The sequence below is a fragment of the Pundamilia nyererei genome, unplaced genomic scaffold (assembly GCF_000239375.1).
Source record: "Pundamilia nyererei isolate P.nyererei 1_Seehausen unplaced genomic scaffold, PunNye1.0 scaffold00002, whole genome shotgun sequence".
Taxonomy (NCBI): Eukaryota; Metazoa; Chordata; class Actinopteri; order Cichliformes; family Cichlidae; genus Pundamilia; species Pundamilia nyererei.
In genome coordinates, this window is record NW_005187403.1 from 9,600,243 (window position 1) to 9,626,479 (window position 26,237).

At 40.4% G+C, this 26,237-nt stretch overlaps 1 protein-coding gene across 1 annotated transcript in view; it reads right to left on the reverse strand.

The window, feature by feature from the left end:
- Nucleotides 1-13,412, reverse strand: part of pappaa (pregnancy-associated plasma protein A, pappalysin 1a) — a 93,285-nt gene extending 79,873 nt beyond the window's left edge. Inside the window, exons 1-2 of the mRNA XM_013909321.1 lie at nt 12,964-13,412; nt 5,623-6,727 (exon numbers count right to left, since the gene is read on the reverse strand). Of these exons, the coding sequence (XP_013764775.1) occupies nt 5,623-6,727; nt 12,964-13,354 (1,496 nt within the window). The 5' untranslated portion in view covers nt 13,355-13,412. The remainder of the gene's footprint in view (nt 1-5,622; nt 6,728-12,963) is intronic.
- Nucleotides 13,413-26,237: the final 12,825 nt, after the last annotated feature.

Sequence of the window (26,237 nt, forward strand, 5' to 3'; positions counted from 1 at the left end):
CCACTCAATACATGAAATGGGTGAGTATGTTTTGAATTGCTATGAAGTAAGGTGGTGCATAGTTCCACTGAATGCATGCACCTTATTTGATTACTTTACTATGCCAGCTGAAGTAAGTCACCAGAGGTTATCACAAACAAGTGTCACAAACTACAGCTGTTTAATTAAGTGAACGATCCTGTAATCATTTAAAAGTGGAGATGTCAGATTTGATATCTTCATGTTTCAGATGAATTACAGTGTTTTGTTTGGTTGCACCAATAGGCGTAGCTGCATGGGCATTTTAGCATTAGAAAAAATATGTCTTTGCATGCTGTTTTTCCTATTTATGGTATCAGGTACTTTAAATTGTAATTCAGAATCAGAATCAGAATACTTTATTGATCCCTGGGGGAAATTATTTAATTGTCGTGTGTTGCATCTGTGTGTGTGTTTTGAAACAGGGTCTTTTTCCTATCTTCTAGAGATCTTCTGAGTTAGACATCTTATGCAACTCGGTGCATTTTAGCATGTAGACATGGTCAAGACGACCTGCTGAAGTTCAGTCAGAATGGGGAAGAGAGGTGATTTACAAGACTTTTGGACACCAGATGAGCTGGTCTGAGTATTTCACAAGCTGCTGATCTACTGGGATTTTCCCATACAACCATCTGTAGTTTTCACAGAAAATGATCGGAAAAAGAGAAAATATCTTCAGTGAAAATGCCTTGTTGATGCCAGGGGTCAGGGGAAAATGGCCAGGCTGCTTGAAACCAACAGAAAGAAAACAATAACTCAAATCGTCACTGGATTGAACTACTGGATGTAGAAGACCGTTTCTGAGAGCACAGCACATGGAACTTTGAAGTAGATGAGCTACAGCAGCAGAAGACCACACTTGTTAGCTAAGAACAGGAAAGTGAAGCTACAACTAACACTGGCTAACTAACACTGACAATAGAAGATTTGTAAAATATTTCTGTCACCAGATCTCAATCCAATAGAAAACTTTTGACCTGTGATGGAACGTCTGTATAAAATATTTAAATGTATGCCTCATAGCATATGTTCTTGTAGCCTAAAAACAGTATTTTAAAAGTCAGTAACACTGTTGTTTGGCAGTGTTTTGGAAGAATTTTGACCAGTGAGATAATTTCTTTTTCCCCACAGGAGTAACCCTACTAAAGTTACCACCAATGCACATTTTATATGCAGCTACACAATATGCCTCATAAAATCAAGTTTTGCTGGACAAATCTGCTTCTACCTGAAGTCGCAAGTCAAATAAGGGCTGCTTAGTGAAGATTCAGTGCTCCCCTAAAACAGACGTTTTCAATAAAAGGTTTAGTGTACTACATGCTTTCGTCAAGCCTATGCAAGAGCAACAGAGGGCATTCGCAGGGGCCAGGTCTAAGGAGATAGACAGAGAGAGAGAAAACAGATCATATAAGGTCCCTCTTTCTAATAATTTCAGGAATTTCATTATTTCCTCAGAAAATATTTGTCCAGAGTTTTTGGACATGCATGTTGGGAGAAAGGGGTCACGCGGTTTTTGATGCTGAAATGAATGAGTCAGCATCAGCAATGAATAAGGGGAGAAATTCTCTATTTAATTTACTAATCACAATTTCAATTTTTTAACAGCCTTGGCCCTTAACACTTTAGTGTGCAAGAGAGAATCAAAGCGAGACTCAGTTTTACTGTAGTCAGCTGACAAAAGCTGAACATACAAAAAGCTTTTGTATGTCTGTATGTGCATGTGTGCATGTTTCTGATTTCACACAGTGTTGACTATGTTGTCGTGGATGTTTTACATTTTCGTTTGCTGCCGTTACAGGAACTCAGTCCCCAATGACACTATCATAGGGATGTAACCAGAACTGCTCTGAGAATTGAACTATCTATCTTACTCAAACCTCCCTGCAAATTACCCTTTACCTCACTTTACACCAACCGCCCAATGTTCTCTCTCATAGACCCCTCAACTATTTCCCCATCCAATAACCCATGTTTCCCACTCTTGCCTCTTATCATGTTTTTTCAGCTTAGATGAGCCACTTGGGAGAGACAGGATTTTCCATGCATTTAACCACACTACTTTTGTCCTGGGAAAACAAGTTTCAAAGACTTACAAAGAGAGAGAATGAGAGAAAAAAAAACGAGGGAGGGAAAGTGCAAAAGGTAAGGCGAGTGAAGAAAATTGATCCTAACTATAATGAAGTGTCACTGCAGGGCATCTCTGCTGGGGAAATTCAGGAGTCCATGAGGCAGCTCAAACTGTCGTGTTAATGCTTTTATATCTGATACATATTAAATGGGGGATTATGACTTCATCCATTTACATCCATATATAATTCATATAAAGCCATAAATTCGCCTCGTATACATGTGTCTAGGGCAGCTAAGTGTGAAAGCTGGGGCACGCTGGCATGGCAATGACAGTCTCATAGCCAAGAACACTTTTGAAATTAGAGGGGGCCCTCAGCTCCCCTGTCATCAAGTCGGTCAACACCACAGCCCCATCATTCATCTCTGTCTTTATTACTATACTTAGGCTCTCTTCTTTAACCTTCCAGCTTAGTCCTCGGAATATTTCTCCCTTCAAGGAACACACATGCATAAGAAATGTTGCTGAGTTTTGTTTTTTTTTAAATCATTGTTTAGAGACATATGAAACAGATGATTGGATAGCCCCGGGCCTTTCTACCTCTCCAAGTTCTTATCTGAAGTAAAAGCCCTTAATGGAGTGCTGAGTGTAACTCTCTCACTTTCTGGCAGAAATGTGTGAAACGCTTCATCAGAACCTTACTTGACTTCGGAACCACAGTCACCTTGCCAATGCAATATCAGCTGAATTCCCCCATGTGTCATATTTTCAAAGGACCACCAACAGAATCTGGCTATATATTATCCCGTCAAAGCCAGATGCGACCCTGCATTCCTACGATAGCCCACGTAAAGCCACCCACCTCCCACAATCCCTTCAGTCCTCTAGTTATGCAGAAAATCTACTTTTTCACTTCTCCCAGCCCCCACAAGAGTGCAGGTGAAACTTTGACAACCGGTGGGCAATGGCTTTAAAGGGGAAGTGAAAAGTCCTGGTATTTACACCCAAGCACTCCATTATGTTTTATGGGACAGGGGCTTAAGGTTTAGACGACCAACTGTAAAACTCTATGTCAAGAGCCCTGCACCAAGCTGGAATACAGCGTGGAGAAGGAGTGAAAGACATGAGACACTCCATCCATTAACCTGCCACAGAGAGAGGTATTGACTCAGGAGGGAGGGGGCAGGGATGGCAAGAGGCTGAGGGAAAACAGATGACCTGTTCGCTCCTGACAATGCCAAGCCAGAACTTCATTTTCTAAAAGGCTAAAATGGTTGATTGTGAGGTGTTTCCAAAAGATTTCTTTCATCAGTTGCTCTCAAAAATGTCATGTATTAAGTTCCTGTGTACCCTGTGATTTTGTACCTGTAATTATATCAATCTCTAATTGGGAATAAAACAAGCACGTATGTCTACATATGTCAGCTTGTCCAACAATAGATACTCATTCTACCATTCAGAAAGTGGATTCTCATTGCATGCATTACACACACACTGTCAGATATATCAGGCTCCAGACATGAGAATGTTTAGCCTTAAAATGAATGCTGTCAGATAACATCAAATACCACCAAAACCAGAAGAAGTGTCAAAACCGAGGTCTGTGAAAACAATGCAAAACATTCTCTTCAGCCAAATGTGGAGCGGGGAGGGGGAAATATTATTAGTGGTATTTTCAGAAGAGAAACCGATGCAGCACCACTGAGCTGCGTGTGTCCTGTGTTAGCCAGATTTTTTTTTTAAAAACACTACATGTAAGTGGTAACAGGCCCAAATGCTGCAAAAATAAATGCAGGACCTCACAACCATTGTTCTCCTGCATACGCAGTACATTGTTCATCCAGAATTCCATAATTAGGGAGGAATGTCAAATTGTTTGTACTCTCTGCAAGTCTCTCTCCAGACATACCATAATCAAAACAAAATAAGCAACCACTTGGGGAGATTATATCTATGTTTTAGGCAAAAATCTTTCTTTCTGTGCATTTTATTTTCACTTTTGCTGCTATCCTTCCTTTCACAAGCCCATCTTTCAAATGCCCACAGGGAGACTTTCACATTGCAACAGCACGCATTTTGCCAATACTTGATGTCTAAATGAAGTAGTTAGAAACCCATTAATCAAGTGGTGGCTAATGATGACTAAGTTGGAAGGGATGTGGTGGGAACTGAGATATGGAAGCAATGGCAAACCCACCTGCATTACCCTCTGATGTTGTTAATTAGATGTCATTATTTAGCTATTTAGCAGTCATTTTAAACAACGGGACAGTGCCAGATAGACAGCGCTTCCAGCTTAGCTGTGATTGAAAACAGCCTCGTCTCCTTGATTCATACTAACAGAAAGCCCCAAACAATCCCACACACTAGGTCTACCTGCTTATGTCCCTTTCACTTGTCCTCACATGACAGTGGCAAGAAATACTGACCAAGCCTTGCCGTTTCTCTCTCTTTTTCTAGCATACCATAAAGACCCCCTGCACTGTCCGCAAAAATGTCTCACTCCACTGTGTTGAGTTTCAGTGTACCAAGAAACAAACAATCCTGCTATTGGAGGTCTGGCGCAAACCTTAATACAGCAAAATTCCAGAGATTTATTCTCCTTGCCAGCTTTTACTCATCATCTACAAACCACAATGAAGTTACCACAAAAACAAAAAAAAATTGAATGCATTTATGAGCAACCCCTGTCTTCTCCTGAAGTTATGAAATCGCATAATATTCTTCTTCCTATAAAGCGCTGCAAAATGCCTCGGGAATTTTGTTACAGAGGCTATTACATGCAAGTGAAATTACGTTCTTTACATTTCTTTTATGGATAATTCTTTACGAGAAGATGTTTAGGCACTCATACCTGTCTCATTGGGACTCACAAGAGTGGTATTTCATTGAAGTGAATTCCTTTGCTATACGGAAAGAAAATATACTGGACCCTCCTTTTGACTCCTAATTGCCCTCATGCTGTGTTTAGAATGTCACTCTTTCCAAACTCTCCTTCTATAATCAAGCCAGTTCAATGAAGACCTCTGGGTATACGAGACAGAGTAGAAAAAGGTGGGGAGAGTTGGTGAAAACTGGATACAAGAATGAGTGGTCTGGCCTGCGCGTTTGCTACCAGGAAAGTCATCCAGTTGCGTTTGTTTTACCCTGCTTAAGTGTGGAACACTGATTGAACCAGTCCAAGGCTAGATTGGACTTGCTGCCCCCTGAGGATTTCCTCGGCCACACAGGCTGGGAGTTGAGTTACACTCAGCCTTAGCCCAAATGGTCAGGAAACAGTAGGAGTAGACATAAAGAAAAGCTTTCTACAGGGACACATGTATGGAAAGATTGGCTGTTTGATTTACTCTTGGCATTCGAGGCAATAGTGCAGAGTTGGTTTACCAAAATTACTCAATTATGTCAGAGTAAAAAAAGAAAAAAAAAGAACTATAAAATCAGTAAATGCTTTTTGGAGGATTACAGTAAAATATGTTTATTTAAAAAATACCAAAGAAAACACTGTATCATACGAAATGTCAAGAAAGTATTCTTACTTGTGTGGAGAGGAACGGTTGAAGCATGTCTTGGTCACGTCTGTCACATTGGGGTTGCAGCAGTCGCCAAGATCATAGAAGAAGTTTTCCCAGTTACACTCAGGGTCACATATACCATTACCCTGCTTGTGTTCAGGGCAGCTGTTTCGATATCTAGATATGCAGTCGCCTGCATCAAATCCTGTTAGCGGATGGTTGCATTCTAGGTCACACTGATCATCGCCAATTTTGCTGATGTCACAGTTAGCTAAGATCAGGCGGTTGCGTAGAGAAGAGTTGGTCACGTTGTGAATGCTAAGCTCCCAGGTTATGTTATAGGGGCTGAAGGCGTCATTAAGCTGCTGATGCTGCAGAATGATCTGGTGGTCTGACACAGTTGGCCTTGTCCTTGCATCATCCCAAATATTTACAACACGATATCGAACTTTCTTTGGTCGGCGGAAGGTCCAAAGTTGGTTGTAGTTTCGAATGACCTCAACGTTGTCACAGACAGTTTGACCACAAGTTGGAGGTTCCAAGCTTGTGTCCAGGAATCCCTCAGCATTTCCATTTCCACCACCATTCACAAACCCTGACCTCGCACCTCTTCTGTGCTCAGGCTGAGGAAAACTACCATCTTTTACAGTCAGCCACTTACGACCTGGGTGCTCAAATGTTTCACGAATTATCAGCTTAGGTAGATCTTGGGGGTCCTCTTGGCCTTGCATATCCCTGATGATATGCCTCTGCCCTCGGGCCTCCCTCCATAGACTCACCCTTTCCACTGCCCCCCTGTAATTATGATTGAGTGCATTGCCCCCAATCATCAGCACTTTGCACTTTTGGGTCAAATGGCTGAAGACATCGCCGGATTGCTCTCGACTAACGGCGACCTGGGCTCCATTGACGAAGAGCTTCATGTACACGCCATCATAGGTGATTGCAATATGTGCCCATTGGTTTGGTATATAACGAGCGTTGGAGCGCATTGAGGTCACTTTGTGGGCACGGTCAGTTTTAAGGGAGAAGAAGAAGCGGGGATCGCGGTCGCCGTATTCACTATCCGCCTGGATGCCAAGCAGCCAGCCTCGGTCACTGGAGGCATAAAAGCATTTGTCGTAAAGGCCTGAAAAAAGAATGAAAAATCAGTCAATATGTTAATACCTTTATTTGCAGGAGTTAAACAAAAAGAAAGTGAACACATTAACTAAAAGTTCATCATCTCCTGAGGAAGAGCTAGGAGCTATGCAGAAGTGGGCTTGTAGAATAACTATAACACAGTACGTCAGTTTCATTACCAGTTTTCCCTGTGATAATATTTCAGCATTACTTTCAATATATTCACTATATTATCAGTACCTTTTGAATATTTTATGCAATATGTGTAAAAGTGTCGTTTATTAAGGGGAAACAGGAAATGTAAGCAAGGTTAGTGAGCAAATATATTAATAGATTTTTTTTTTCCAATCTAAGACCTGAATATTGGGTTGAAGTGCTTGTTTAGCTAAGAGAGAACCAATGGAAATCTCTCACTATAGGCTTTTCATGAACACTGAGCACATTTAAAGTAGTTCATGTAAATGTCTCTTGCCAGTGGGTTAGCCAGAAAAGACTACTTTTCTGCTAAAGTCATGTTTTTGCAGAGGCACCAAAACACCTTTTTCCTGTTTTACTTGGACTGTGTATGCCAGCTTAAGCATTGTAATGTGTTTTCACTTCTTAGGGGATCTCTGAATGCTAACTGTTTGTTTGTTTAGCACTTGTTGAGGTACATGTGTGCAGGCACACAAGTCCACATCTGTGCATACTGCATGTGTTTATTAATGCGTTTCATGACTCTGAGCATATATCCATACAGTCCCAAGTGTGCAAATATTCCAAAACCACGGGGAAACGCCTTACAAGGTCCATTTCAGCCTGTGGAAATCTACCGTATGTGTTCACAGGTGGGGATAGACCTGAACTGCACTCTTGTAATTTCTACAATTGCCAACATCATGCGCTTTTATGTAATTATATCTACCCACAAAGAGACACTCGATCCGTGACCTGAAGACCCAGCTCATATAGATATGAAGTATTCTTTACAGTTGCCGTTACGATGAGTGCTTCAAATTCCTGTAAATGCCCTTCATATTTTTCTCTGCTGCCTTTATTATGGTGTGAAAGCTGATGATCACATCTTGGCCTCAGCTCACTTGTCAACTTGGGTGCCTTTGTTGCCCATCGATTAGGTTACCTGAGCCTCTAATAAGTGGCTGGCTAATGGTAATTGTACAGACCTGCTAACTTTGACCTGTTTCTAATTAGATGCACACTGCAGTGTGCATTCCTTAACTTGGTATTTTCACGGAATAATGTTCAAGGGGTGAGGGTTGGGTTCAGCGTCAAGGTCAGTCCTTCAGTGGATGACGTTTTCAGGCTTTCCACTACACTGGAAGGAAAAAGCTTCCCATCTGCCAGCTAGAGCACTCAAGGCAAAAAAAAAAAGGTGTGCTAAAATGCTCATAGGGCTCCTAGTGTAAACAGCTGTCATAATTCTGCCATGGTCAATTTATCTAACATGGTATGCTTTTCCAGACCCAATATTGTGACTGCTGGGTCTCGCACAAAAACACTTAGGCACACATATGCACATACTTATAAAGACATGCATATATACATTCTCATGAACAAATACACACACCCATGGCCATATGCACAGACAAAATGAAATAGTGAAGTGCACATTTGTGTTCACATATAAACACACACAAAGAGACTGGCGTGTGCTTCAGTCGACCACTGTTTCTGTCAGCTTCAAATGCAGCCCTCCTTGCACTTGCCATTTGTCTTCTTTTGTGAAAACACACTCAGGAAAAAAGGAAAAGTACAAAAACACACATACCCTCACAAAGAAAAATGTCACAAGGTCTTGATAAAAAGCAGGAAGGAAGGGAACATTAAAGACTCTGTTTACTTTTGAACTGTTTTTGCTCTAAAAGGTCAAAGAAAGGCACTTTCATGGTCATACCTAAGTGACCACCAGCTATTTCCCCATGCAGACAATGGAAAATCCCAATGACATTTTAAAACAAACAAGGATATCATTCATAAAAATATCATTGCACTTTAAAACACTTACCTTTTGACATAGCTTTCAAGTCTCACTCCAAATTAATTCAGCTAAATAATTTGCAGTCATTTTAATTTGGGGTATTAAACAAACCCTTTTCCAAACTGCCATTCAGCCACAATAAGGCGGTGCATAGCTAATAATGCTTAGGACTGATAAGAAGTTTAAACCTCTAGTTGAGGTAACGATTGCTAAGAATAAGTGTTAGACTCTGAGCTTAACCTTTCTTTAAGCATCAACCTCTTTGTGGGTAACTAGCTGTGATCATACACAGCAATGTGCAAAAGTCTTGTGCCACACCTTATTGTCTAATATGTTGTTAGTTGCTGTGATTTATGGAAATATGTGCAAATATACATAGAGTACTACACTACATGAGTTTGCGCAATTTTACCAAACTTGAAGGTAATCTTCAACCTCAATAACCAGCGCAGCCTCTCATAGACAAGCTTTCTTGTCACTTCAATGAGCAGATCTTCAAAGCTCTTCTTTGGATGTTGGCTGCCTCTGTTACTGTTTTCTGTCTCTGTCAGAACGATCCCACACTGCTTTAGTAATGTTGAGGTCCAAGCTCTGTGTAGGCCAATCCATGACTGATAAAGGAATGCGTTACTGCATTGGCAGTAGGACTTCTCTGTGTTCATAACATCCTCACCTTTGACAATATCCAAACACCACTTGCGGAATTGCGAAAAAAAAAATCAAATTTGGATTCGTCACTCCATTAAGATCTGTTGCCACTGATTTTCAGTCCAGTCCAGTTCTCCTGTAATTCGGCAAACCTCAGCCTTATTTCCATGTTTTAGTTCCTTGAGAATGGCTTCTTATCTCTCTTTAGCAATCATTGTGTTTTATGTCAAGTTACTATTTACAAAGTGCCTAAAGATGTGATTGGCAGTTCTTTGCTCAGCTGTCTGTTATCTGCAGGCACAATATTGGTTCATATCTCTAATTAGGTGTCTTTTTATGTATGTATGATACATAGCTTATGGTTAAAATATAAAAAAACAAAAAGACATTCTTATTCAAATGATCAACTCCAAGGACTGGACTGAAAATTAATGCAAAAGCAGCCAATGTCCAAAGAAAAACTGTGAAAGAGCTTCAGAAAGCCTGGAGAACTATTGCTCAAGACGGCTTAAAAGATTCGCAGGAAGGTCTGGCACCTTGGAAGCAAAATATAGGAAAATAAGAGGAAGCTCAAAGGTTTTGCACAGTACTGTATCACACTTAAATTAATAAACCAATAAGATACTTTTTCTAAGTAGCCATGAAAAAAAACCTTAAACAAACTTAGTTTATGAGAATGATATCTATTGTGTATCGTCCTGCAATGAGGAGATACATCTGTTATCAACTTAATTATCTGCCAGCGACTGCACATAATTGTCTCCAGCAGGTTATGAAGACAGCCTGCACTCCTCTTGTGATTTATTTTCCTCTTTCGGGAAAACCCGACATGACCTGGATACAAAGGCTAATCGGGCACAACAAATTTGGATAACATTCGGACGCAGAACTTGATGTTCTGATTGTGTGCTTAGAAAGGTATGTGTGTTTGTGAGTGGTGCTCTGTAACAGTTCAAATACTAAACCTGGGATTAATTCTGACCACATGTAACTGTCAAATGTGACCCAGAGGGGTCTTGTGATTGGTTTTAAGGGGCTGAAAACTATTCAACTGTGTATTTACAAATGTTTTATTTGATCACATAGATACTATGAAACTATAGCTTGAATAGTTCCTTTATCATAAAAAATAGTTAATAAAAAAAAGCCAGTCTACAAATATGGGCTGCAAAAACTGATAAACCTCTTTAAATGCTGATATTTTAATATTTTGCCAAAACAAAAACTCTATAAATATAATAAAAGTAACTTAAAGCTAAGTCAGTCATACTGAGTGCAATAAGGGAAGATAGTTTTCTTTTATCTATTTTTCCTTACTGAAGGCATTTTGGGCACAATCCCATTCAGAATAATTTTATGAGGCCAGAGGAAAGAAACTCTTACTCCAACTGGTCAAAGAGTCTCAAGTAACATAATATATTTCACAGTTGAGACTGCGCTCACTCTAACTAGTCAGTTGCACAGAAAAGAGCATCCTGTAAGAAACGTATAAAAATGGGGGAGGGGGGGGGGGTGCAATTGTGGCAGTCAAAAACAAGACAATAAAAAAACAGTTCCTCCAACAACACTGTGCTTAGATCAAAACATGGGGATGGAGCATTTTAGGGGCACAAGGATTTTGAGGTCTCAATTGGTTTTAAAAGATTAGGCTCAGTTGAAATTGTTAGACTGACAAATTTGTTGTCTTTAGGTCCAATCTCTGGCTCACTGATGGAAGGAAATCTTAAAACTGAATACACAAGATTATACAGGAATAGTAATCTCTAGAAGGCAGTGGTAGGTGGGGGGCTGGGCACAACAACAACAACACCTGTAAAAAATGATGAAATCCCATACCACATCTGCAAGAACTATAACGTTCATTTTTGTCAGAATTGTGTACGAGATGTGTTTATTTAACTCTGTGGTCAATATGGAGGCCGCCCTTTGTGCTATTGCTTTACTGGATTGCATTATATTGCACAGATGTTCCTGTTATCATGTCCATCCTCTATAAAAAATCAGGAGTCACTCAGGTCACAACAGACCCTCTTACCCCCCTCTCCTCTAGATTAAGACTCTTACAAGGAACTGGCTTTCCAGAGCATGTTCCTGCCAACTGGCTAGGGTTAGCTACTGTATGTGAATACAGGCAGGCAGAAGTGAATTTTTTATTATTATTTTATTTTGTGTGTGTGTGTGTGTGTGTGTGTGTGTGTGTGTGTGTGTGTGTGTGTGTGTGTGTGTGTGTGTGTGGTACCAGGGTTTTTGTTTTCTGGGCGTTTCTTTTGGAGGGCGAGGTGTTTGTCTGATTGTTTTTGTTTGTTTTGGGTAGATAGATTAGGACACATGCGGCAACAACGGAGCAAGGAAGCAAGTAAGTAAGTAAATGTATTGGTAAAGTTGAGTAAAGTCCCCTAGACGTGTGGACTTGGAGTAAGCTGAGGAGGACTGAGTTCAATTCAGTTCAGTTCAAAGAAAGCCATCTGCACAAGTACTGTGGCAGACAACGAGTTGCTACGCTCCCTATCGGCAAAGAAAAGAAATAAAAGAAAAAAGATATCCGATCCTGTAATGCACAAAAGCTCCGTTGGTCACAACCAACAATGCCGTTTAAACGCCTTTTCAGTGCTTCTTTACGCACGGCTCGAGAACAGGAGAAAAAAAAGCGCACAGATGATACAGTGCTTTCCTCTGACGGCTGGGTCTTACTGAAGTGACTGGACCCCGCTATGCTCTGTCGCTGGATAGAGAGATGCATCATCACTATCTGATTGTGCCTTAAATTAGAAACTCGCCGATGATGACGACCATGATTTCACAGAAGTATCTGCGTTTTGGTGACAGTGCACAACACCATGAAAGCACACCACATAAACATAAGCATCACATTTTCGCTCAAGAAGGGGGGAAACCCTGGATCCCTCAGTCCTGTCTCGTAACTCCGGTAGCCAATCCAAAGGTGTCGATTTGGAGGGGCCGGGTGGGGAGGGGGACACAGAAACACACACACGCGCGCGCGCACAAGCTTGCGGCTTGAGCTGCGAGCTTTGAGCGCCTCCACATACATCGAGTCTCTCCCGTTTTGTGCCTGACGTGACATGCTCCCTCCCAAACTTTTGGCCATTACATCATAGCTTTAAAATAGCCAAGTCGGTTGAGAGATTACATTTTACGCGCAGTGACATCAGCTGCCGGTCAACTGATGCAGTAGCCTATATCTGCTGCTACTAATCCCCACTTACATTTCATGACTTACAATTCTTATTACTCACGTACGCGAACATTACAAAGTGGTAAAACAGAGGGGGGGGAACACATTTGCGTTATAAATTTTTACTGCAGCGATCATACCTCTGTAAGGTGGAAATCTTAAATATGATCAAAATCTTCAGTGACCCTATAGTTGCACTACCTAAAATATCCGCTGTACTTTTTAGAGCATTACATCATTGTCTAGTCTGATAGATGAACTCGTTTTCAACTCGCTGAAACTGCATGTTGCTTTGTTAAATAGACTGGGATAAAACGCTGAAGGTTTGCACGTTTATCTTCCATTCTTTCTTCAGTTTGAAGTTTAACTAATAAAAGGAGTTGTGCAGATGATAGGATGGAGGATGTGCTATAAAGTAGCCTACCTGCGATCACCGTAGGCGATCGTTGACCTCCCTCCGGTTTGATCCACATCTCCACAGTGAAATTGCCTCTGGGTATCTCCACGCCAGGCTTCAGCCGTAGCTGATCTCCCCTGCCGGTAAAATAGACAGCTTTCCCTCGGTCTGGTGAGTTTCCCTCCGCTTGAGAGGAGCGCCGGCGCTGCCGAAGCACCCGTCGCTCCAAGCCGGGCAAAGAGCGTTTGCCCCGGGGCAGACGTGTGGCACAAGCCCCTGGGATGGTGGCTTTCGCCTCCCTAATGCGCACCAACTCCCTCTTGGATCTCCCCTTTTTCCGGACTATCCCGCACTCTGATCCAAAACACAAGATGAGAATCACCAGGCAAGACACCCAGGGTGATGTCCAAAGTTTCATTTTTCGGGAGAAGAAATGGCAAAAAATAAAAAAATAAAATAAAATAAAATATGAGGAAAAAATAATAAAAGAAACAGTGGAATAACTACAAAAAATATGTCCACAATGTTCTTCTCTTTGGGATCCTCTCGAGTTTTTCCTTCTCCCTTTTTACAGCGGTAGAATGTCAAACCGTAGAAACTGTCTAAATAAACCCATAAAGCTATGCTGTTTTTCCCTCTTTATAATGCTAAGCCACGACCCCCTCTCTTAAGCAAAACTACTCTGGAGACATTCAGGGGACACAGGAATATTTCATTCATGTATGTGTTCCACGGTGCCTTTTCAATGGGTCCCATTTAGCCAAAGGGATGACTAATAAGTAATCAATCAAGAGGGGGGTCCGGCCGATGCCCCCGCATCCCCCTTTGGACGGTAGGAGTTACTTGCAGAAATCCACAGTTGTCCGCCAAGCTCTTGTCACACCTTTTTGTTGTTTCCTTCCCTACCCGTAAAAGACAGTAAGTAATGGCACATAGACTATTAAATTCCAAAGGAAAGTGTCAGCAAACCGACCTCTCATATTTATTACAGAAAACAAGAGGTGAGATGTCATTAAAAAATAAAATAAAAAATAAAAAAAAGGAAATCCAAAACTTCCCTTTTCCTGTGTGCCTGTATAAAAAGTTGAAATGTACTATAATATCTAGTTAGTCAGAAGAGAGACACGGGGACAGAGAGCTGCACAAGTAACCATCGCGATCCTCATTGATTGCCTGAAGCAGATACACTTGGGGGAGTCGGAGCTCGTTGTCAGCTTTAGAGGACTTCCAAAGTCTTTTAAAGAACAGGTCATGTTTCAAATGTTCAGGGGCTGTGTGCGCGCGCGTGTGTGTTTGTGTGCTTTTTTCATAGTGGGAAGTCACACAGGTAGGCAACTCTCACTGAGGGTAATTCTCTCTATGGCACATAGTGAAAGGATGATGTTTTCGCTGTTTGGAAGGCGTATATGTATCCCTCTAGTGGTTACAGTTTAAACAATCCAGCACTTCTACGAGTCCACAGCACAGGACCTCAACCAAGCACTCTGAAGTCATAAAAAACGAGTTCAGTCTGTGTCGTTCTCCCTCCACTTCCGAAGCTGAAATAGTCCTCAGTGTAAATATTATTTACATTGCAGGAGTTAAGTCATTTATTTTGTAACAAGCCAAATAATATCTGGAACTGGTAAAGAACAAAAAGTGTCGCTACTCACGGTCATCTGGGAAAGTCCTCAGTTTTAAGTGAAGGACAATGTACTTTATGAAAGGTAATTGTCCTGTACTGTCAAAGTCATGTTTCCCATTAAGGCAATTTCCAAATGAAGTAAGCAGTAGATCAGAGAAGTAATGGGAGAACAATGGCAGCTTCAATCTCATATTTACTTAACTTAATTTGATAGATTATATGTTGATTCTTTTTTTTTCTTTTATTTAAAAGCCTCGGCATAATGCTTTTAAACAAGCAAAAAAAAAAAAGAGTCTAAAACAGCTTGTTTATGAAACCTAGCAAACTCTATTAAACTCAGGCTATGTTTATCCTATTATATTTACCACACAAGGACTATTATTTTTTTCAAAGTAACGTGAAAAGGGAAAAGAAAATGTAAGAGATTTGCAAGTTTCAGGTTGACTCACACTTAGTAGTGTTTACCGATCATCGCTTTTGATGGATGTGAATTTGAAAACCACACACTCAAAACTTTCTAAGCCTTTAAGACCGAGGACAAAGTAGTCATGAGTTTCAAGCTGCCGAGTGAAATGAAAACAGTCCTTTGGTCAGTGTTACTGTTACTCTGAGGATAGTTTGACACACAGAAAAGAGAAGGCCTTTACCTTTAGTGGCTTTCCATACAAACGGAGAGCTGGAATGTCAGCATTTCCCTCTGTTTTCCTCCAGTTGTTTGTTGTAAATGTGTGTTTAGACAGCCAAAATTTACAACCTGCCATAAAGAGAAGACAGTGTAAACACCAAATATTTGCTTTCTTTTTCATATGGCATTGTGACTTTGTGTCGCATATTTCCTTTTGTGTCTTGACCAGGTTCTCGCTGAAAAAGGTGTTTAAAAGTTGCTGTAAGTACTGTAGAGTTTTGCATGGATCTTTTTTTTGCCATTTAATTTTATTTGTTTTTCTTTTTGTAGAAGACATCAGGAAACTTTGTGACCAAACCCTGAATGTTAACACATATTCTTTATTTGCTTGTGAGCCAACTTTTCCTTGTATGTGAGATTGTGTGTCTGAAACACTTTCAGACATGAGAGCTTAGGGGAGTTGTTTTTGGAATGCAGTTTATTCAACTTGTATCCATTTAGTGAGCAAAATGCAAGTTTATAGTTATGTTCAATCTACTTTTTTCATAAAATATGGGTAGTATCAGGTGCTAATACTGCAGGAAAATTGAAATGAAAACCTACTAAGGTATATCCAATTACACGATGAAAGACTTCTCCAGTCCTGTAATTACATTCTTCACTTCTTCCCTCCACAGATCAGACTGTCACTCTCTCCTTTTCTGTCTCTTCTGCTTTACTTTTGAAGGAAAACGACTGCTGAAGAAAAGATGGCATAATGTCTCCCAGTCAGCATCCTTTCAGGTTGGTACACTATGTTCAGACTGCGAGGATTTGGAGATGGTGGGGGTGAGGAGGAGGAGGAGGGGGGGGGTGACCTTTATGTGTGAAACATGCTCACATAAAGGTCATTCACCATTGCTGTGTTATGCAAGGAGATTGAATTGAACTGTTTTAGTATAGTCTTGCACCAACTGTCCGAACCCTCGGGGAATGAACGAATCGTCGTGCTCAAAGTTCAAATCGTGTGCCTTCTTGCCCCATTTGTCAGTAATGGAGCATCATAATAGCTTTTCTTTTCAAAAACAGGCCGATTCCAAGTTATTCCAGGGTTTGATGGTGCAGGAAGGAAGCACAGTGCCCTGTGTTAGATAATGTCACAGTACCCTCCACCAAAATCTGAGTTAGATCATAAAGCAGCGTAACGTCACGTTCAGAAAGTCATCAAGGTTCATGTGAGTGGACAAAAGAAAAGAAATAAAAGTGTGTTTCATATACATATAAAGTGGTCAAAATGGATAACTGATATATTTTAAGCTTAACAAAGTTGAAAAGTTGTAACTGTAACAGTCTATTTTTTTATCATTTGTTTTCTTAGTGCAGCACATCGTATAATCATGGCGTATAAGGGCGAAGACAATCCCAGCATAAAGACATAGGCCAAGAAAAGCTTTTGTAGTAAGGATAAGAGACATCAGGATTACTTGGCTTCAATATCTAAATAACCCTCCACCACTCACTTGTAACCATGAGAGATTACATGAGTGAGGTCTCGACACAAATGGACAATAAGTCAGTTTTCAATAGAAATATCTGCATGTGCGCGACAGCCATTTAAATGTTGTTTTCACTACAGTCACAAGAATACTGAAACTTTAGCCTTTGGTTCTCGTCCTCCATTGGTGATGCGACCATTGCTGTCCTCCCATCTCTTCCGCATAAAGAAAAGTGGTTGCAGTTCTGGACAATAATCCCGTATTTCCTGCTACACATAGTACGTGACCACGGAGAAATGCGAGTCCAACAGGAGGGGAAAAAAACACATTGTCCTATAATCCATTAATGCATCCGGCTTAATCTGTTACTGTGGCTGTTCTAAAGCGCAAACCTAAATGCTTTTGCCTCATTTTTGTGGATGATCTGTAGAATGCAATGATATACACTTGAGTGTCAACAGTGTTAACACATAAAAGAATAATACAGATTAGGTTTGTAGTAAATATGAGGGGGTGGGGACAATTCTGAAAGGTTGAGAGATGTGAAAAGAAAAGCTCCACTGACAACAGGATTTCATAATAGTGCCAGAACCTGGTGAGGTGGTTTCTTTTTCTAAATATAATGCTGCTACAGAATACCCATTAAAGCCTTTAAGAGTTTAATCCAGTGATACACACAAACACATAACAGGCCAGATATTCAGTCAGCGATTGCATGAAAACTGGCACGCACACATTTTCAGGTTAAAAAAGAAAAGAAAGAAGCAGAAACAGTTCTGATTTGTTACTTTTAGAAAGAATATTGCAAAGACAACAGACAATGTAAATAATCACATAAATCACTTTTAATCTCTTTTAATGCTTTTGACAGCTGTAAGTTATATGTACGCACGGACAGCAAGTTTAGCTGGACACCGGCAATATTATATATGGACACAAAAATTAAAGACTGAGAGCATGTTGATGGTCAAAAAAAAAAGAAGATCAGAATATGGGCATACTCATGGGAAATGTTATTCATAGTGAGGACAGGTCAGATTACTGCTTTGTATGATACACAAAATCAATACACTGGAATACTTTGTGGATGAAGAGTGAAATGTCAATAATTGTGTGTTTAAATCACATCAGTTGAGGTCAGCAAATCAAACCGTCCCATGTCACATCACAGGTCACTATACATGACAGTGTATAGTCAAAAAAATAACTCAGGCACATGATTGGGAGCTTGTTTTATATCTTTAATTTAATGATAGCTTCTGGGAGTACTTGCATCCCTCTCCTGTGACACATTACATCCTCGCTAGCCTCCCATTCTGCTCCTATGTCCTGCCTTATCGAAGTGAAAGATAATTTATTAGTCATAGCTTCCAGGTATAGAGCAACAGAAAGTGGCAGGAAGACAGGATGTGACCATAGACTGTATATAAAACAATTTAACGACGTCAGAGTGTGAAAAGCAAAGTCAGTGTAGAAAAGCCTTAAACCACCATTCTTTTAAATGGCCAGGAGAGGACGACTTGTCAGCTGCAAAAATGAGCCCAGTTACATCAAAGTTCATGAAAACATGAGTGTAACATGAGCTCTAGATACAATAATAGATATCTTAATATAGGGTGTTCATTTAGTAAACTATGATCAAACTTAGAGTAGATGAAACGTAAAGGAAGGAATGCTTAAGGGCAAAGCTACTTTGTAGCTAGTAAATTTTTAATCTATTCATATATATATAAAGAAATTTCTACATATAAATTGGATGAGTGTGTTGGCAAAGGAAAGGAATGTTAGTATTTGAAAGAATATTTTTTTCCGTGGAATGGAATTTAACTCCCCAAAATGTAAATACAAACTTACTGGCTGATCTGTATTACACAGCAAATCATAATATTTTTTAGATAACTGATTTTAAAATGGTCCAAAATGGCTACAACAGCACACTCACGGTGAGGAGGTCCAGTCTAGTAACTAAAATGTAACTAGTGAATTCTGTCAATCAACATGGTCACACCCCTAGCTCAGTTATTCAGGTACATGAAATATGGTGTGAAGCGGGAAATAATCCATACAGTCTAAAAACATTTTGTACGAGGCTATAAATTTGCTTTATAATGCTCTAAAGCTGATCATTTTAACATAGGCGTCTATGGAGCCAGCCTCAAATAGCACCTAGAGGAATTGCAGTTTATGCCGCTTCCACATTACTGGCTTACCTTTTCAACTCTGGTTGTTGCCCCCTGGTCTGAATAATATGGCTTAAACTTATTGAAGATTGAACTGTGGCTTTATAGATGGATATTTTGACCCTCTTGAGATGGAAGCAATTTTTTAATAGCTGTATAATACCTGGAAAAATTGTTCAACGGGATTTTTAAGCAAATGCAGAATTGTACTGAACACTTTTATAGCCTCCATACATAAATGTGCACTAGCAGTGTGTTCCTCATTTTCACATCCTGGATTTTAGCCACTGTTGTGAGCTGTGTGGTAAACAATAACCCATTATAGGTCCCCGATGGCAACCAAGGCTTGCCCTTGGTTTAACTCTACTGCTTGTGGGGGGAAAATTATATGTGCAGGGGTGCAGAGTACGGCACAGTCAGCACACCATCGCTTACCACTACTACTGCCCCTCCGTCTAGACTTTAGAGCACGTCCATATGGAGATGATTAAAAAGCTCATTAGCCTGCCTACTTGAAATACAGTTGCAGTGACGCTTGTCCATAAAAACACAAAGCAGACCGGTTTCTGCAGCGGTATTAACCAGGTTGAGGCATCAAGTCCCCCGGACTGACAACAATTTGGCACAAACCCCCTGTTCACCAAATGATGACTGAAACTGAATGCGTTCCAAGAAAGAAATAAGGAAAGAAATTATTTCTTGGAAGACTTCTAGAACTATTTGCTTGAGGTAGTCTGAGCCATCTGGGTGAGGAAGACTGGAAAAATGTCTGGTAAGGTGAATGGGATATGGCCCATTAGAAGAAAAATGGCTTGGTCTTATTAAAAACATTTAGGGCGACCGAAGACTTGCTTTAAAGGCAAGCAGAGATTTGTGGAGAGTGCAAAAACTAAATCCGTGCAACACCCATTCCCTGTTTCTCACAAGTGAATTTGAAGCATGAGATTTAAAAGATTCGCTGGACCAAAAGTCAGATGCTCTGTGCTTTGCAAGAAAAGGGAGGTGCGTATGCATTCATGGCCACTCGTGTTGTAGCGCACGTTGTAGAAATTTGTTTTTAACACTGTACCATCAAGAAGGTGTTCCAACAGGCTTGGATCAGGCTGATCAGGAAACCTCATGTAACGACATCTTGCATTGTGAACATGTACATTTGTGTATCAGGTGAACAGAAATAAATTAAATGCTATTCTGTATCTACATTGTTGTGTAGACTGGCACTTAATAGCTGCAAGAACAGTTGTAAAAATATTGAAAAGTTAGATATAACATTATTTATTTATTTTTTTTTACACAAATGACACTGTTAATATTCCACTTCAGCATTCTGAAAACACACAATAACTGTGTGCACTTGCAGATTGACTACATACAACTGTTTTGCAGTACCCTAGTGCTCTGCAATCAGAAAAGTCAACACAATTGGGATATTTGCATGAGCTGTACATGCAAGAGTGACTAAGACTGAAGCCTGTCACAAAATGGACGAGTTCTACTAAAGAATGAACAAAGTCAATATTCTTTCAAGTATCCTCTGTGAGCATTTTACAAGTTTCAAGTTTCACAGCTATGAAAGTTTTCGCTTTAGTAATAGAACCAAGCTTCATTGCTAAACATCTTTGAGGTTTTGTGCTTCATTGGCGGGGCAATATTTGCACTAACATGAACAATAAATGGAATAACTTTGTTCACAATGTTCAGAAAGCACAGAGGTGCATGGAGAGGTCCCAGTAGAGTCATTGCCTTGTGCATGTAGCACTCTGTGGTTTATCTGAATGACTGTCTTTGAATGGACTGTGGCTGAATGGAAATAGCTTCATTGAGAGCCTGGAAGCATGTTAAATACAAAGCTTGAACATGAACAAATATTTTGTGTGTCAGTGTAAATGGGCGAACACCAGTTAATTTCACATTTACATGGAAAACAGTATACATCCTGCTCTTTGTTTGAATGGCAACTTTTCAAAGCGTTCTTGACTTGCATCAGGTGTTTTTGGTTGGTCGGTTTGTGCGGTGAAACCGAGTTAGCACGTTTTAAAGGTGTAGACATTAACAAGGAGGCAAAAGAGCAGGAAACAAAATAAGCAGGACTTTGTAAAGAACATACTTTATGGTCTTATGTGTAATTTGTAATTAGTGTGCTTTGTTGCAAACATCACTGATGTAATGCAAGTACTGGTCCACTAAGAAAGGAAACTTAATGTGTTTAACGAAATGTGCTCAGTACAATGCAAAAAGTCTGTAAGCAGAAAAACACGCTGCAGAATAAGTCAGCAGCGCATAATGCTACATCGAGATGAGCAAACAATTGGCACGTGCTGATTTGGAGTCAACAATGCAACACTGCACCTTAATGTGTCTGGGCCAAACAATGCAAAAGCCGATTATGCAAATTGGGGTTATCGAGGGCACCGCAATGTAACAATGGCACCAAGTTGATTGGGCTGTGTGCGTGCACACTACCCATTCCCCATGGGTTTATTTTTTTCCCCATAGATGCCCTTCCTAAAACCCCCTACCCTGTGGTCTCTTTTGTGAGGCCTCATTAGAGACCCCTGTCAATTGGAAGGACAAGGGTCATGGCACAGGATCAGATTGATCGATACCCCCCAGCATGATCAATCAAGTTGTCTTTTGGTTTCCACCAATAGGATACCAGCTTCTACCAAAACAAAGGGGAGAGAGGGGAAAAAGAATGCCAGAAAGAATTAGGAGCATTAAGAATAGGCAGAATGTAAACAAGCCTGCCTGGCTGAACAGAATCCAGAAGCCTCCTTTTTCCCCTCCTCAATTTAGAATGACATTGTCGAGGACAATGTCATTAATGAGTGGCGCTACTCATTGATGAGTGGCCTGCGTCATCGTGATGCACCTGTAATGCCCTTGGGTCTTTCTGTGTTTGCTCTAGATTTGCAACACTTTGTTGGAGATTTAGATCAGTAACTGCACAGTGATCCATTTCCTATGAAATAACAATCGCACGCACACAGACAATGGCTGTCTTCATCTTCTTTAGTGGTCATTTTTTGAGCTAATATTAGGTTAATAGTGGTACATATTTGTCTTTAATCATTACTATGGAAAAATTCCACTTTTTTTCTACTTCCATTTAATTATAAATCACCTCATTTCGCATTTCTAAATTACAAGTCGCAAGCAAGCTTTTAGCATTTGCAGAGTTAAGAAAATTGAAATGATCCATTAGCTTTGATTATCAAACAGTCTTAACAAATGGGCCAGGTTTTTTTTAAGGATCCTTTCAAATTAAAATTGCCCAGTGTGTATTTTCAGTAGAGTGCTGCTTACGAGCCAAGGAATTATTCTCCCTAAGGAATAATTCCAGCCACCAAGGAGTTACAAATCATGGAAATGCGATGATGGAATATAGAAAGGAAAGGTGATTAGTGCCAAATCATCAAAAACATACTTTCTTTACCTCATTTCCCGAGCAACACTTTGCATGACATTAGCTGGCCAAGAGCCAGACATAAAGGGCGTGCCGTAATGGGCGATTCTGAGGTGAAAGATAATTCTTTTAAAGCTAGCAGCTATACAACACAGTCATGACATGCAGCATCAAAATGGATTTGGGTTTGCGCGAACAGACTACAGCTTAAAAACAAGAAAAACAAAAGAAGTCTTGAGTCACATGTCGTTTCTTTATATTTTACTGGGAAATGAGATTTAGGTAAGCAGATGCAGTGATTTATTGAAATGTGTTTAAACATACATGGAAATAGACTACATGGGGTAAAAACAAAGATTATACAACTCTAAAAACATTTTTTTTTTTAAAAACCCACAATTTTCAACATAGCCTGAACTCTGTTTGGGAAGCTTTCTTCAGGAATACAGTACAGCGTTCCTGATTTTTATTTTATTTCATATATATTTTACTTCCAGACTTAATTGTATTTTTTTTTAAGTGCTCTTGAGCAATATTTCTCCGGGCTCATTGAAGGTCCTAAAGTTTTTCTTTGTCTTTTTGCCTTTTTTCCCCACTCATTTTCAGTCCAGTCCTTGTACCTGACCATTTTTAGAGAAATATTTCTTTGTTCGTTTAATCACTTAATTCTGACCTATAAATCACTTAAACATAGAAAAGGCACTGAACTCAAGACATGAACCAGTGTTGTGTCCACACATAATGGAAATCTGAGAAAGCAACCAATTTAAATTGTATCTTTAAACCCTCTGGTATTGGTAGCCTGCCACAGAAAAACACAATGTTCCAATTTCTTTAGGTGAATCTACAAAAAACGCCCAAGTTAACAGTTCACTGGGCTCAAAATAGTATTTTTGCACCAACAAAATGATTCCCAAAGAGCTATTTCCTGAAAACGTTGTCATATCTCACCATGGTATGTAGTGTGTCATTAAAAAAAGCGGAGAAAACTGGACAAGTCGAGGGCAAAAAGGGAAGGAGGACGGAAATACTATTCCATGTTTGGATATATTTTGATATTGCTAGGGATGATGCAATGATCGGGGACCATTCTTAATTTCGTTGTACCTGTGACAATGACAATAAAGTTTCTGATTCTGATAGATACATACTGAAGATATCAAATATATGAAGCAAGATATATGTAGCAAAAAAACTGATAAATAATTCTAAATGTGTCTTATATTTTAGATTCCTGGAAGTAGCCACTCTTTGCTTTGTGTACAGCACTGCAAACCCCTGACCTTCTCAATGAATTTCATGATGTGGTCACCTGAAATGGTTTTCACTTCACAGGTGAGCCTAGTCAGGGTTCATTTGCGGAATTTTTTTGCCTTCTTAATGGGGTTGGGACCATCAGTTGTGTTGTGCAGAAGTCAGGTTGACAGCCTCATTCGACAACTGTTAGAATTCATATTATGGCAAGGACCACTCAGTTAAATAAAGAGAAACGACAGTACGTCATTACTTCAAGAACTTTGAATGTGTCCCAAAGTGCAGTCACAAAACCCAAAAAGCATTACGAAGAAACTAGCTCACATGAGAACCGACCCAGGAAGAGTCATCTCTGCTGCTGAGGATAAAGTCATCTGAGTCACCAGCCTCAGAAATCACAAAGTTAACAGCACCACAGATTAGAGCCCACATCAATGCCACACAGTTCCAGTAGCAGACACATCTCTACATCAACTGTTCAGAGGGGACTGCGCAAATCAGGCCTTTAGGTAAAGGTAAACGGATGGTCTCTACCCACCATGAAGCATGGAGGAGGAGGTGTGATGGTGTGGAGGTTCTTTGCTGGTGACACCGTTGGAGATTTATTCAAAACTCAAGGCACACCGAACCAGCATGGCTATCACAGCATCCTGCAGCGAGATGCCGTCCCATCTGGTTTGTGTTTCGTCGGACCAAAAATCATTTAATGAGGTGTGTCCAAACTTTTGACTGGTAGTGTAGTACACGTTTTGCCAAGAAGCTCTGCTTTTATCTCATCATTCCACTTGCTAATTTTTCACAGTGGTTATATTTGCAGTACCCTTCTTTTAGAAATATCATTCACTCTTTTTTTCTTATAGCGGACACATAAAGATTTTAGCAAGTTGTTCTGCATACAATTCCTGCTGTTACCCATGATCCTCTTGTGTTGGATCACGAACATTCAGGTCTTAAAAAGTTGTTCTCCAGGCTTTACAGGCTTTATGAATTTCTCTGATGCTTTTTATGAAGTTGCTGCAATTTCGGCACACTTCACACAAACCAGTCTTTCTTGAGAGGAGCAGGTTTTACCAATAACCACCCTGTATGCATTTATTTATAGGGATGGGTACCTCTTCAGCCCACACTTCCAGTCTCATCTCATTGATTGGAGCACCTCAAGAGGTCGTTTTTAGACCACAGAGGTTCACATAGGTTTACTTCCAGCCTAGACTGTGAAAGTTTAATCAAAGTGTTCAATGAAAGGCATAGAAAGTACAATTTATTTCTCCATTATTAGTTTAGTGAGACTGTGTCTGACTGTCATTGTGATTCAGATGACGCTCACTAGTTTCACCTCACTACTGTGACAATACTGCAAATTGCAAATGGATCTGAACACCAGACAGAATGATCTTGATCAACTCCGTTTCGATTCCCATTTCCTCCTGATTCAGCTGCTGATTACTGTTTCAGCAGTTTCATTTTTAAGACGTTTAAATGGCGCAGCAGACAGAGGAATTACAAACCAAAGGTGTGAGAATAAGACATAGTAAGCCAAGGCAGAAGAGTCCATTTTTCCCCCCCGACTTCTCACATTTTGTAATAACTCTCAGACGATATTATATCTTATTTCAATATACTGCTACTTGTCAAACCTGAGGAGCTCTTGGTGAAGATATACAAGATCATTAATAACAGCATGTGAAGACCAGTGTGAGAAATCCTGAATATAAAAGTTCAGCAAAAGGGTAATGATGTCTTTACTCAAGACAAATAGGGCGGATTCACTGATCCCCAAAATATATGGTCTTCATTAAAAGGGTCTAAAATTCAGATTAGATAATTGTCTGCCTCTTGTCATTGTCTACAGCTCTCTGAGCCTGCATGGGGAGGCTGGAAGTGCTCCCCGAGATCATGAAAACCATTAATAAATAATAATGGTGAGATCAGGGAGACATCACTGGAGGGCTAAATCTATTCCTTAGAGCAAATTTAACCTTGACCTTCTTATCCCAGTGACCAAGCTTCCCTTCCTTAAGCCAAAGGTCAAGAATCATATTTTCAGCCTAATGTGTCCCTTCAAAGCAGACTCTGATCTAAAATATTGAAATGCTACCATTTCTACTGTTATAGGCAGGGAAAGGCCTTATCGTCAGACTCTTTTTGTGCTCCTTCAGAAATAATATTATCTACTCCAACAACGCACCGCAGATACATGCAAGGAACACAGACACTCCTTGATGTTTATCATGTGTGCCAGTAAAGGCATCTAGTTTTCAGTATTTATACCATATTATATCTCACATGGCTTTGGGGAGGGCACAGATGCTTTGAGAGCATCGTGAGAAACCACATCATCCTTTGGACAACTACAGGAAGACTGCGAGCTTGTATATGCCGTGCGTGCCTGTGTGCACATGTGTGCCTGCACAGGTGTGCAGAGGGAGTGAAGCAGGCAGGCGAGCGGACAGGCGCACTGGGTGCCTGTGAGGTCAGGGGCTAGGTGGAGTGTTAGCGGGAACGACACCTGACAGCAACTCGGTGGATGTGCCCTGGCAGTTCTGTACATTCATGTCACTGCTGATAAAAGTCAGCACCTGCTGAGCAGGAGAAACTACAGTGGTGGTGCCACCGGGTCCTCCATACAGGACAAGGAGAGGAGGATGAGAACACTTCCTTCCGCCTGTCCTTCCCTGTCCCTCCAGCGCTCACTGAGCAGACGAGTTGCGACAGCTGTGATAGGTATTGGTTGGGC